Raw genomic sequence first — 12,053 nt, forward strand, 5'->3', positions numbered from 1 at the left:
ACTTTCGCACATAGCATTGCGTTTGAGTTATTCCATTCAGTAAGTAACGTCCAGGACGTCTTAGTGCCATCAGTTTGCGAGTCATTAGATGCCGGCAGCCGCAGGCTCTGCACTCCAGAATCGACAATAAGAAGCGGGGTACGATCCGCGCACAGCTTTGGTGAGCAGCGAAGGTAGACGTCCCTGTGCACGGGCAAGGAGCTACACCCTCCAAGCAGTTCGTCGAGTAGTACGGTTTTCGATCTTTTCCCTACAAAAACAACGTATGATGGCTGAGTATCTAACGAGATTACGTCAGAGGAACTAATGGTCGGCTCATGTAGGGTCACAGTCTTTCTCTGAAGAGTTATCCAAGGAGAGGTATCCATATTTTGTGTTTGTGATACAATTGGCAACAGGCTAGCTCTTTAATCAAGAGGTTGATTGCTCGAGTCCTATTCACAGGAAACAGGTATATGTAACCCTCCCACTTCCTATACGGGGAACGGATAGGTGGGGACTGTATCTCCACATGTAGTCCTATGCCTGGCGCAACAGCACCATCTGCGACATATCGCTTCCTTCTCATGTCTGACCGCTTGAGCATTGACAATGAGCTGGCAACGCTTAGAGACAGATGCTATCGCGGCGTTGTCAAGGTTCCCTTGCACACCTTAGACTTCAATCACCCTTTGGTGATTGACAAGCATCGGAAACTTTCTGAACAGAATGTTCAGCGTCTTGAGCGGATTTTCGAACGAAATGGGTGTTTACGACTGCAAGAAGAGAATGTTATAAACGCAATTGTCCATGACGACGAACTACCTTCCCTTCTGTCTTTTAGCGCTGCTACAGCGGAACAACTCCGCCAAATCGCTTGGGCGCGTGATGCTCCAACATTAGATCTGGGGAATCTTAGGTGTCTTTCAGGTTTCCACCGAATTGAAGCAGCAAAGCGATACCTAGACGAGAACGACAAGTGGTGGTCTGTAAGGTTATTCTCTGCTGGCATGTTATCCTTCACGCATTGCTCTTTGTAGCTGACATAGCAACAAGATACCCCAAAGCCGTACCTAACACGCATCATCGAATCATTCCTGAACGAACAAAGACCTTCAGATGGCGAGATTTTCAGGAAGATAAGACTATATCATAGACAGAAGGATGAAGAGGCTGAAGAAAGATGGTGGGCTTGCCTTGACAAGTCTAAATTGAGAGATCTGCGCCAGGTGCTGAAAAAGAAAGAACTAGCCGCAGCATTCGACTCGTTGATAGATATGCCAGGCCTATGGGCCAAAGTGCAACTTGGGGCCCTTCAACGCCTGTTAGCTTTGAAATGCGATGAGGTAAGTATTCTTATAGAAGATGCTGAGATGCTGACGTACCTAGGAAATGATTGCATATCTAAACCATGTTAAAACGACTTGGAATGCCATCCTGCAATGCGGTGATGAGGTTGTTGCCCCTTCGATTGTCGATGCCGCTACAGTTGAGAACTTGGAATCGCTTGCCCCAAACCACTCAGACATCGACCGCGATCTAGTCCTTGCTATGATGCAGCAGGGAGAGCTGTTTCCATCACAGCATAACGACGAGATAAGACAGACGCTAGTAACGAACATCTGCAGCCACTCAGGTCTTATTCCCTCACTTTGGACTTTTTTTGAAACGCTGAAGTATCTCGAACCAATCTGTGAGGCACTTAGAAAGCTTATTGGTGGAAAGATAAAACGGACAATCCGGAAAAGTTTACAGGGTTGCTATTTTGCTCCTGAAAAACCTGTTATACAAGTCTCGGGGTGTAGAGATTTACAGCTTGCGCCCACTGTAAGCAAAGCAAAGACTGCATTTGTCTTGTATGTGGAGCTTTGGACATTCTGCGCGCGCCACATGGATGATTTGACAGCGTTCACGCCTAGGATGGAGAGCAAAGGAACAAAGCCATCAGTGAAAGGCCCAAACCCTGTAGTGTGGCAATGCTTTGCAAAATTTGCTATCTCGAGAGGATTTATAACACCTCGGGCCAAGGAGCTCTTACACGACACCTGCGATTCTCAATTGGCTCTAGACTATCTTCGCAAGGTAAATCCCTTAAGAACAGACTTCAGTGCTGCGCTGGTAAAGAAGGTAGTTGCGGTCAGTCGCCCGGAAATTGATGTAAACGATGAAGATCTTGAGTCCGATGACAGTTTCATAAAGCTAGAACGGAGAAGTGGGCGTCCATACGAGTTAGACCTTGCCAGAGATAAGAAGAATCTCTTTCTTGCGCACCTGTATGTCAGCGGAAGATCGAATAGCATCAGCCTCAATTTTGTGCGCCGAGACCTATTTTCAAGTGTATTCGGCTGCTTTCATTTAGAGGTTAGTTATCTCTTACAAACATGGAGTAAAACTAACAAGGTGTAGCCCGCAGATGTCGGATCTGTCATCCGAAGCTATAAGCTACATGAGACAGAAGACGATATGGATACTGATAGCTCCGGGAACCAAGATGATGATCGTGCATCTATCAACACGATACATCAGCGCTACAAAACGCTCCAAAACGACTACGAAGCACAGTCTCGTACTATTCAAGACGCTATAGGATTTCAAAAAACTTTGCAGCAGGAACTTGGAACGATTCGAACAGAAAGGGAGCAATTGAAGGTTCAAAATTCTAGCCTCCAGGGACAACTTTATGCTCTACGGCAAGAACTTGAAACCAATCGAACAGAGAGTAAGCAATTGGAGGTTCAGAACTCTAGTCTCCAGGAACAACTTGATACTTGCCTTGCTTCAAGCAGCACAGCGTCACAAGCACGGATTGACAAGATTGTTGACTTAGAATATAAGCACAGTAAATCCCAGGAAATGCTTGCACAAGCCATTGGTTCTTGGGAAGATGCTGTTCAACGAATAAAGGCTGCAGAGGGGCGAGAAGCTGCTGCTCTTGCGGAAAAAGATCGCTACCAGATGAAGGCCTTAGAGCTGAAAGAAAGAGTAGAGCAGTTATCCCTACCTACGAGCGAGCCTCTACTGCTCACGCAAAGCGATACTCCTCAATCAACTATTTCGAATGCGTTAACGAGAAATCCTAGTGATCTGGCTAGTATGGTGCGCGACTTGTCCTCCCACTACACTTGGACGGGCTCTAACTCAAACAATATTGTTTTTGTTGCTGTTTCCAATGCGGACGATGGTCGTCCAAGAGGATTCGAGTGCGAGATCTCAAACGATGAGATTGAAGGTTCGCGCACAATTGAGTCTATACTTGATCTTGCGAAACAGTGCTTTAGTGAAGTAAGAGCCTGGGATACTCGTGGAAAGGCTATATCAGTCTCTTCAACAGCCTACTTGTTTGAAGCGCTTATCACGAACACTGTATTCTTCGGCCCTGATCTGGTATTTCAGAAATTTCTTGATGAGCGTGCAAATGAGATCAGATCGCCGCTGCCCAGGAAAATAAGAAACGTAAAGAGGACTAGAGATCCGATGGCTCCACCAGAAGACCCAAAGAACTACAAGACGATTGTAAGGTTCGATACTAGTAGTGGAAGCGAGGATTATGAGACTGGTACAGAGTCGTCTGACCGTCAAAGGAAAGTCCCTTCCCAATTATCAGCTATCAATAACTCCAACAACCCTTTAAGATTGGCCGAGAAACCTTTCCATGCAGGTTCGAGACCAGATGGTACGAGTGACAGCGAATCCAATCAAAGTACGGACGAAAATGTATCGTTTCGTCAGAGGAGAGTCATCCTGGAATAAGGATGGAATACTACAACATGATCCTGTTACTGGAACCTGAGAGTTAAAAAGTCCAATTTCAAGCCTGTTAATGCTATAGTTGAAAGCAAGGAAAACGTATCAATAATATGCAAGATCGATCCAACTGTACGAGCTGAGACAGAAAGTCACTACTGTCATATCCTATGTGCTATATTCATTGTGGAAACGGAAGTAAGCTGAGCACTTGCACAGTTTCTTATGCACTCACTGAAGTCTCAGGTATTATAAAGAACACGCTATCAAGCCTACAATGGCCGTGTTCACCTACCGCAGATCTCTGGTGCATCCAAACATCAGCTAACCAATGCTCTGTTGATTTGATACACGAAGGGACCCTTGATTCTTGGTTACATAGGTTTTGGGAACGCAAATAACTATAGTTTACGACAAAGTATTGGTTCTCTTCAGAAGTTGGCATTGCAATCTATTAGTGCTCTACGATCAGGCTTTCATCGCGCTTATATGAATTAAGCATTACAAGCAACAGAAGATGTGATTCAGGAAAGCCCAGGAAAGTTTTAAGATCGATCACATTCCATCATACGTCGACATGTCAGCCCGCTCAGACATGGCAGGCCTCGATTCTGATGGGAGTACAAACGTTGGGAAATCTCTAGTAGGCTGAGATCGTGGCGAGGTGTAATTGGAGACCCGTCTTTGTTTGGATGCAGGAAGCGGAGATGTTGAAGGGGACAACGGACGACCTATAGAGATGGACTCATCCAGAGTACTATCGTCCTCGCATGCATCCACCCAATCTAGGGTCCTTTTCTTTGCCGTATCCCATCGTTCCGGTGGCGAAGGCGATAGAGATGACCGTACCAGCGTAGCTCTCCCTTTAGAGATACCTTCGCTAAGACTTTGATAATGGGCAGGGCGTTTAACTATCGCTTCGCTCGTGCGGATCTGTCCATTCTTAGCTCCTTGCCTAACACCGTCTAGCAACACATACGTATTCTTCGATGGCAGTAGGCCAGCTCAATTCGTGCTGCTCTGACGAGAATACGAGAGGCTGGGAGCCTGGCTTGTTGATTACGATAAGGACGCGGGTGTCTGGAAACATATCGCAAAGCTCAGTAGTCTTCTTGAAGATACCGTTGTATCGAGTATCAAATGAACGTCCAGGATTCTTGGGAGGCTGCATGGTTCTCTTTGATTCCATTGTGGCAGGAAACGATGTTGATGGAGCACAGGAAAATGACAGCGATAAGAGAGAACTGGCTGCTGTTTTCGACCTTCGGGAAGCTGCAGTTGATAAATATCAGAGAAGAGAGGTCACATGATAGATCTGCGCAAGCACATGGGCAAGGCGTGCACGGACAGGCGCTGAAAATAGAGGGCACGGCGCTTATCGCCTGTAGCACCCTAACCGCCCGGGTGAGCCGCGTAGTTTGTGCAGAACCTGAAAACAGAGCTGAGACCATAACAGATTGATGCTGTTCGCAGCACACAGGTCTAAGGCAAAGCCCAGTCCGCTAGCCTGTACTTATAAACTCCGTCTAGCTAAACGCTACATAAAACACATGACCATAATTGCTGACAAAACATGCAAGCTACGTTGGTGTATACTTTTGCATATGGCTCTACAATTCTGCTCTTGCTTTGTTGGAGATTGTCTCAATTCTTGACTATACGAGTGCGTCAGCGCATCATTTCTATCTTCTTGAAGTGGTTCGTGTACACCGTTGTATCTCCAAGACTCAACGGGAGCTCCGACATTACTGTCTTGTCAGCGTTACTGATTATCATTATCTTGACAGGCAACATTTTTGCTTCCACCCTTGCTCTAGAGGATCAAAATGATCTTGCGTCGCGTTTAGCACGATTGAGTTCAATCAATATGGTGTTTCTGTACCTAGGTGGAAGAACAAACATCATTGTCGACAAAGTTTTCCGCCTCTCATACACCGAGTACTGGCTACTACACCGGTGGTTAGGCCGCATAGCTGCAGCGGAGGGTATTGTTCATGCAGCTGTGAAGCTTGCAAACCATCGGTCAACACCAGCCGCCTTAAACCTCTCTGTACGTTTTTACATGTTCAAAATCTGATATGTGTTCATTCCTAATGCCGAACAGCTTCTTGCTCTCTTAAGTTCGATCGCGTTGCTATCTGTCATCTTTATCCGCCGCAAGGTTTACGAGCTATTTCTTCAGACGCATCATCTCTTTTCTGTTGCCATTTTAATATTAGTGTGGCTGCATGTCCGCCAACTCAATACTTTCCTGCTGTCGTGTTTTACAATAGCTGCTAGTTTGTTGCTTGTACAGAACATACTTTGGGTCATCTTTACGTTCCAAGGAAACTATGGACGTTCTATACGACACATGTCGGTCACCCGCTTCCCGAGATCCGGCCTGCATAAGCCAGTTATCCAAGTCCGGCTTGATATCAAGAAACCTTGGCCAGTCAAGCCAGGAAAATACATCTATCTGACTCTTCCGAGGCTTCGCAGCCTGGGGTTAGGAATAGTCGAGTCCCATCCCTTCATGATTGCATGGGCTGTCGAAAACGAGCAAATTAGATCAAGATCAATTGTTCTGCTGGTGCAAGTACGAGGAGGGTTTACACAAAAACTGCAGTTCGCAAATCCTTTAAGTCCGGTCATCATCGGTGGACCATACGGGGGCAATGAGGCAGACGCAATGGCAAACTATGACAAAATTCTTCTCATGTCAAGTGGGATCGGGGTAGCTTCACATCTGGATACCGCGCGATATTTACTACTTGCTCATGACAGACAGACAGCGCGAGTCAGAAGATTAACTATGGTCTGGTTATTAGAAACCCAAGGTGAGTTTGAGGTCTTGCTTGCGGCATGTCTAATTCAGAGCAGATGATTTTCAGTGGGCGGAAGAACTCCTATGCCAGCTTCACGACATGGATAAGCGGAAAATTCTTAACATACACACCTATTATCCTGACGAGACCGACCGGCCTACTGGAGGGCTGAAATCCCAGAGTGAGGCTCCTAGAGAGAGAATTTTCCCCACACCAGCCCCAGTAGACTCACAGTGGGTACTCCAGAAGGAATGGAGAGGAGAGGCTGGTAACATGCTGGTGTTAGGTGAGCTCAGCCCCCCACGAGGCAAAACTATTGCTAATAAGTCTGGTAGCCTGCGGCACTCCGCATTTTGAACTACAAGCAAGACAAGCTGTGAGGCGTAGCCCTTACGATATTGATTTTTGGCCTAGTGTCTTCCAACCTAATGGGACATGATCCGCCAGAGCTTTTAAGCGCTGATGCTTGCAAATGCAAGTGAAAGTAAACGTAGTCGTAAATAGAATCAATCAGATTACAGTTTTCAGTATCGATCCAGCTGTCCTCTGTATTTAAGAGCTCGGATATGGCCAGCTACCTGTTCTGTAAGCTGCACCCTGTCAATTACACAGAAGACTTTCGTCAACCTCGGTTAACTGAAGCACTCATATTTGTCTATCAAGTTTGTACAAACATGGTAGGGCACGCTTCCTCGTCAACACGAAATCCACTGACATTGTAGCCACCCAGATGCAGCACCTGTAATGAGCTCGCAAGTTGTCTGCGCGACCTTGCCACTCAAGCTACGGAAGACCGAAAAACGCATACTGCCGCTCAGGTTCGACTCGTAGGCTCCAACATTGAGCTTCAACTTCACCGTACTAGGCAAATTCAGGAGACAACAAGGATGTTCAGCAGGTTGGAGAGATACAAGCGTGATAACGGCCGAATGAGAGGCATGCTTGCCTATCTCTTGGCTGAAAATCAACGCCAGAAAGACATGATCTCGGAGCTGGAAGCGCAAAACGGACGAAAAGCGGAGCTTGCCAGAGACTTGGCATGCGTTTCTGCTCTGCTTGACCTGAGGTCTTGAACCATGTACATTTGCCTAGCTTGAATAGAATGAACTGAAACCCTCGAGAGCTGTTCCACGGCTTGCGCAATGTAACGTGATAATGATTGTATGTGGCCGGGAGGGGGTGGGGTGATCGGCGACTGTGCCACTTCGTATAGACTCCATACTCATAAGCACTATGATTGAAATCGAAAGTACAATCCGACGTCTAACCAAATCTGTATACGCTACGCGCGTCGTGAGTGATCCTCCCGAAGAAGCGCCAGAACCGCGCTGTATGCTGTTGCGACCTCCACCTGCACCGGACGACCCCGCTCCTTCAGCACACTGAAAACTTTGCCACGTGTATCCATCAAAAAGCTCTCAAGGATAAGTACTTCTAGAAATCGGCCACGACGACAATGGAATGGTAGTAGCCCGAATTTCAAAGGCTCACACGATCTGCACCGCTCAACGTGGTGCTCAAGAAGGTTCATGTACAGGAACTCGATTCTAGTGGGTTTTCTCGAACTCGAATGTATCACTGGCCTTGTAAAGCTAACACGACGGGAGTGGTAACAAGAAGACATTTAGACTAGAAAGTGCAGCCTCAAACTTATTTTAAAGTCCTTTGAATTTTCACTATGATAGAACACGAAACACAATATATAACTCTCAGGCAAAGCTTTCTTCAGTACTCAGACCACAGAATTCTGATCTTTGGACACAGCCTCGGTCTCCTTTGTAGTTCCTTCATGTCCGAAATGATTAAGCACCGCCTTGGCCCAGTTCGACAGTACATCCACATCTTGACGTAAGTCGTGGGCTTCCTGGACGTTCCTTGCAAGCTCTCTAGGTCAATATCAGCTCTGATGCGACTACCGACAATTTAAAGTATCTCACCTCTCTACATGTTGCAATTTAGTCTGATACTCGTTCTGGAGTTGCATGAAAGACGTGAATGCGGCGTACATATCCATCTGAACCTTTTCGAGTGTAATTGCAGGGACACCAAATACCGAGGAGCCTTGCTGTCGTTGACTCGTGAATTGCTCAGAAGGAAAGGGCTCTTGTTTGTGAGGATGCGGGTCTGAGATGCATGGCTCGATATTCATTGCCAGTTCGGGGAAGCTAGACGTGAAGTCCATGCCAAGGAAATTCATGTAATCTGCCTCGATAGTTTCAGACTGGTTGTTGGAATTTGGAATGAATGCAGCTGAACTCGGGTCTAGCTTGTTGGTGAATGACATTGGCAGTGAGCAGAGAAGGTATTGAAAGAAAGATGCTGATGGTTGTTTTGCAAAGAACGAGCTATTTGACAGATTATAAATTAACGAGTTGCACTCCTGCGCCGCCTGTCTGATTCTATTTACGAAACCTGTGCCGCAAACTCACTTAACCGCCGCTCTACGCCAAATAGCGTGGCACTCAAGAGATGCTAACTCCAAAAATGGCATAAGTATACTGTACCCCGGTTGCTGTACCACGTAAGGATGCTAACCTTTGTCAACAGTGATTACACAATAGACATTTGACGAAAACACTCACTGGCTTCTCAAGCTTAACGATGGAGGGTGTGCTCTCGTTGAACAGGTGTTCCAAGAAGTCTACAAGGAGCTTGTGGCCACTCCAACTTTCCCCATTGCTTAAGCCAAACATCTTGTTCGATTCCCGCTTACGACGTATCTGTGCAGGGCTACGCAGATCCTCATCCGGCTTGCCATTCATACACTCGAGGATGCTTGAGCCAAGATTGGAGAGGTCTATGTTAGAGGTAGTTTCCGTACTTATCAAGGTACAATCTTCGAAATTTGCTGGGAAGATATCAGGAACAGCTATCAGGAATAAGAAATGCGACAAAAACACAGAGAAGCGGCTTGCCGTTGCTGCAGAATCGTATGGTAGCAGTAGATATGGCATTATGAACGATGCCAGAAGCAGCTATATGCTTGACTGCGAGGAACATCTATAAAATTAAGCAAGTCAGCCGGTCCTGAGAAGTTGAAGCGTACCGAACTGGCTATAATCCGGACATGAGATTCGTCTAGGCTCAAGTGGACATTGAGGACTTCTTCTAGAGTGAATCTGGAATACTCAAATTTGAAGAACATGGACGTGTCAGATTCGAATACTTGGTTGATCGTCGCAACATGTGGGTGCGGGGATAACTTTCTGATTTTCTCGAGCTCTCGCCGGCCAGGCTCAATCTCTACACTCTTCACAATTGCCATAAGTCCTTCTTGTATGCACAACTGCCATTTTGATTTGCCCTGTATCAGCTCTCCTTGAACGGAAAGTGTTTTCCATGGATTTGTTGAGACCTCTTTCTTCTTTTGAATGGATTTTTCAAGGAGTGCCACCTTAGTAGGCACCTGTAGCCTGTTGAGAGAAGTAGCTTTATCCAAGACCGATGCCTGAGGTCTAGAATGGCGCCGGAAAGCTTTTTCCTTTGCCATGGAAGTCATTGTGACGCAGTCCTTACGGAAAGCAATTCCTGCCCAATCTTTCTCTAATCCCGCGAGGATCGACAGTGGAATTAAGTTGGGAAAGATCATGTGAACCGGATCCCGCAGTCTGAATGTACTTCTCTGTGTGATATTTTCCACAACAAGCGCATCCGAGTTGCTGAATACCGAAAGCAGTCTTAGAATCAGACACTGGGCCTCACTGTAGGATAAACCATATCTAAGAGCGTATCTGACTCCCAACCATCAGATCATCTTACGCCTGACCACAAGATGGATGCTTCAGGAGTTACCTTACCATCCCTTCGTTGGCGCCGACAACAAAATGACTCGAGTGGTTCTCAGTCCACTAACTCCGTGGAGCTTGCGCGGAGTCCAACCTGGCCTGCCATGTTACCGTCACCTAATAGCGCCGCACAAGTCACCCGCTCGCAGCCCAACTTGTATCTACAGTTGTCCCAGATTCTCGAATGGGAGATATGGAATCATAATCAAACCCGTGCTCAGTTATGCACAGAGCAAACTCGTTGCAGCGAATTAGAAGTCGAAATATGGAGGCTTTCACAGATCATCATTCAATGGCAAGAAACTTGCAGAACAGCGCACGCTGCGCTTGACGAACACAGAATGGAGCATATCAAGTTAGTGCAGGAGCTAGAGGCAACAGCCGCTGAACTACGCAGCTTTCAGCAGAAGGCAAGTACCACTGTCCAAACGCTTCAATCGTACTAATACTGATACCTAGCCTTCAATGACTCATGAGTTGCCTTCTAGCCATGAAGAGGGTATAATTCAGCAGGGTTCTAGGGCACAGATCATAAAGAGCGAATAGTCAGGCGAACTCAAGGGGGCTTAAATGATGGGGCCTTGGAATTAGGGAGGTGCGGCGCGTTGCATCCTTGTCCAGATTGCCACTTTCAATACTATGCGAACTATCCCTGCTTCGGTTGTGTCTTGATTCAATCTGTGAATAACCAATCGGCCAATTACGAGCGCTGGTGCTAGTAGGGCACTGTCACTCCGCGGTAAATAAGAGCAATTTTGGGAAATTAGCGTTTTGAGATGCTACGGCTAGTTCCGGCGGTCTAACACGATAAAAGGCTATAGGCTCGCGGTACCGGTAGCCGCACGTCCCCACGTAGATGGGGAACGTATGTTCCGTCCCAAGCGCATGATGCACTCTAGGCGCGTGCGTCAAGTGGACTAGCCCATTTCTGGTGCTAATCCCTGATGCCCCCTGGAAACTTACAGAGCTACAGGCCACATCAAGTCAACGCTTTACAGTGTTCAGAAATTAATAATAGTTTGCACTCTGAGACTTGATCGCTAGAACTCAGTGAAACCCCTAACACCGAGCTTATATAAACATCTTCAGACCTTCTGTTCTTATGCTATTACTAACATACAATGCCTTCCTTTTCTCGCTTGGAAGGTATTCATAAGTTGTTATCCACTTTCCTTCATCTGAAGACTGATCGTTCTCGAGCTTAGTCTTTCGCAAAACCTTAGACACCTCTTCTTCTTTGATCGTAGTTAGGCCTGGCATGAAAGAATTACGCCTAGAAGTAACGAATAACTTCGACTTTGGTGCTGGACATGGTGGTGGAGGCAGGAATAAAGTAACTCCTATCTCGTTGGAGGTGATAGACTCCACCTGGATCCTGTGGCGTGACATTAAACTGGCAAGGCTTCTCACTCGAGCGCAAAGAATATTTCCTGCTGCTCTAGACCTAAGGTTTTCTTCGTCTTCTGTACAATCAAGAATATGTTTTACCACATGCCGCTCTGGGATCGCAAATCTAACAGTAAGATCGTTCAAACGTCTAAAGCAGGGATAACTAGGGTACATGTTGGACCAGCAACGAGGAGGATCTTGCACTGTTTGTCATATATCGACACTGCTACAACATAGCACCGCTTAGAGGATACGAGAAACTGGTTGCTGCGTGTATAAAATAGCAAGTACAATAACTGTTTAGTATGAATTCTGTATACAGAAAGTTGGCAGGACATAAAAGACAGCC

At 46.5% G+C, this 12,053-nt stretch overlaps 5 protein-coding genes across 5 annotated transcripts; 2 read left to right on the forward strand and 3 right to left on the reverse strand.

Moving 5' to 3' along the window:
- Positions 1 to 4,278: 4,278 nt before the first annotated feature.
- EKO05_0005348 (uncharacterized protein) lies at positions 4,279 to 4,912 on the reverse strand (the record flags this gene model as incomplete). Its single annotated transcript, XM_038940192.1, has 2 exons — positions 4,279 to 4,656; positions 4,703 to 4,912. 2 exons carry the CDS (start codon positions 4,910 to 4,912, stop codon positions 4,279 to 4,281), a joined length of 588 nt encoding a protein of 195 aa, XP_038798375.1.
- A 384-nt stretch (positions 4,913 to 5,296) lies between these two features.
- EKO05_0005349 (uncharacterized protein) lies at positions 5,297 to 6,887 on the forward strand (the record flags this gene model as incomplete). The annotated part of the gene is made up of 3 exons (XM_059636577.1): positions 5,297 to 5,773; positions 5,828 to 6,542; positions 6,586 to 6,887. 3 exons carry the CDS (start codon positions 5,297 to 5,299, stop codon positions 6,885 to 6,887), a joined length of 1,494 nt encoding a protein of 497 aa, XP_059492560.1.
- A 209-nt stretch (positions 6,888 to 7,096) lies between these two features.
- EKO05_0005350 (uncharacterized protein) lies at positions 7,097 to 7,603 on the forward strand (the record flags this gene model as incomplete). The annotated part of the gene is made up of 2 exons (XM_059636578.1): positions 7,097 to 7,207; positions 7,253 to 7,603. The coding sequence occupies 2 exons, from the start codon at positions 7,097 to 7,099 to the stop codon at positions 7,601 to 7,603; spliced, it is 462 nt and encodes a 153-aa protein (XP_059492561.1).
- Positions 7,604 to 8,262: 659 nt separating this feature from the next.
- Positions 8,263 to 8,814, reverse strand: EKO05_0005351 (uncharacterized protein; the record flags this gene model as incomplete). The annotated part of the gene is made up of 2 exons (XM_038940045.2): positions 8,263 to 8,416; positions 8,468 to 8,814. 2 exons carry the CDS (start codon positions 8,812 to 8,814, stop codon positions 8,263 to 8,265), a joined length of 501 nt encoding a protein of 166 aa, XP_038798376.2.
- Positions 8,815 to 9,483: 669 nt separating this feature from the next.
- Positions 9,484 to 10,119, reverse strand: EKO05_0005352 (stress-activated protein kinase signaling cascade; the record flags this gene model as incomplete). Its single annotated transcript, XM_059636579.1, has 1 exon — positions 9,484 to 10,119. One exon carries the CDS (start codon positions 10,117 to 10,119, stop codon positions 9,484 to 9,486), a length of 636 nt encoding a protein of 211 aa, XP_059492562.1.
- Between the last annotated feature and the right edge of the window lie 1,934 nt (positions 10,120 to 12,053).

Source organism: Ascochyta rabiei, chromosome 8, assembly GCF_004011695.2.
Source record: "Ascochyta rabiei chromosome 8, complete sequence".
NCBI classification, from domain to species: domain Eukaryota; kingdom Fungi; phylum Ascomycota; class Dothideomycetes; order Pleosporales; family Didymellaceae; genus Ascochyta; species Ascochyta rabiei.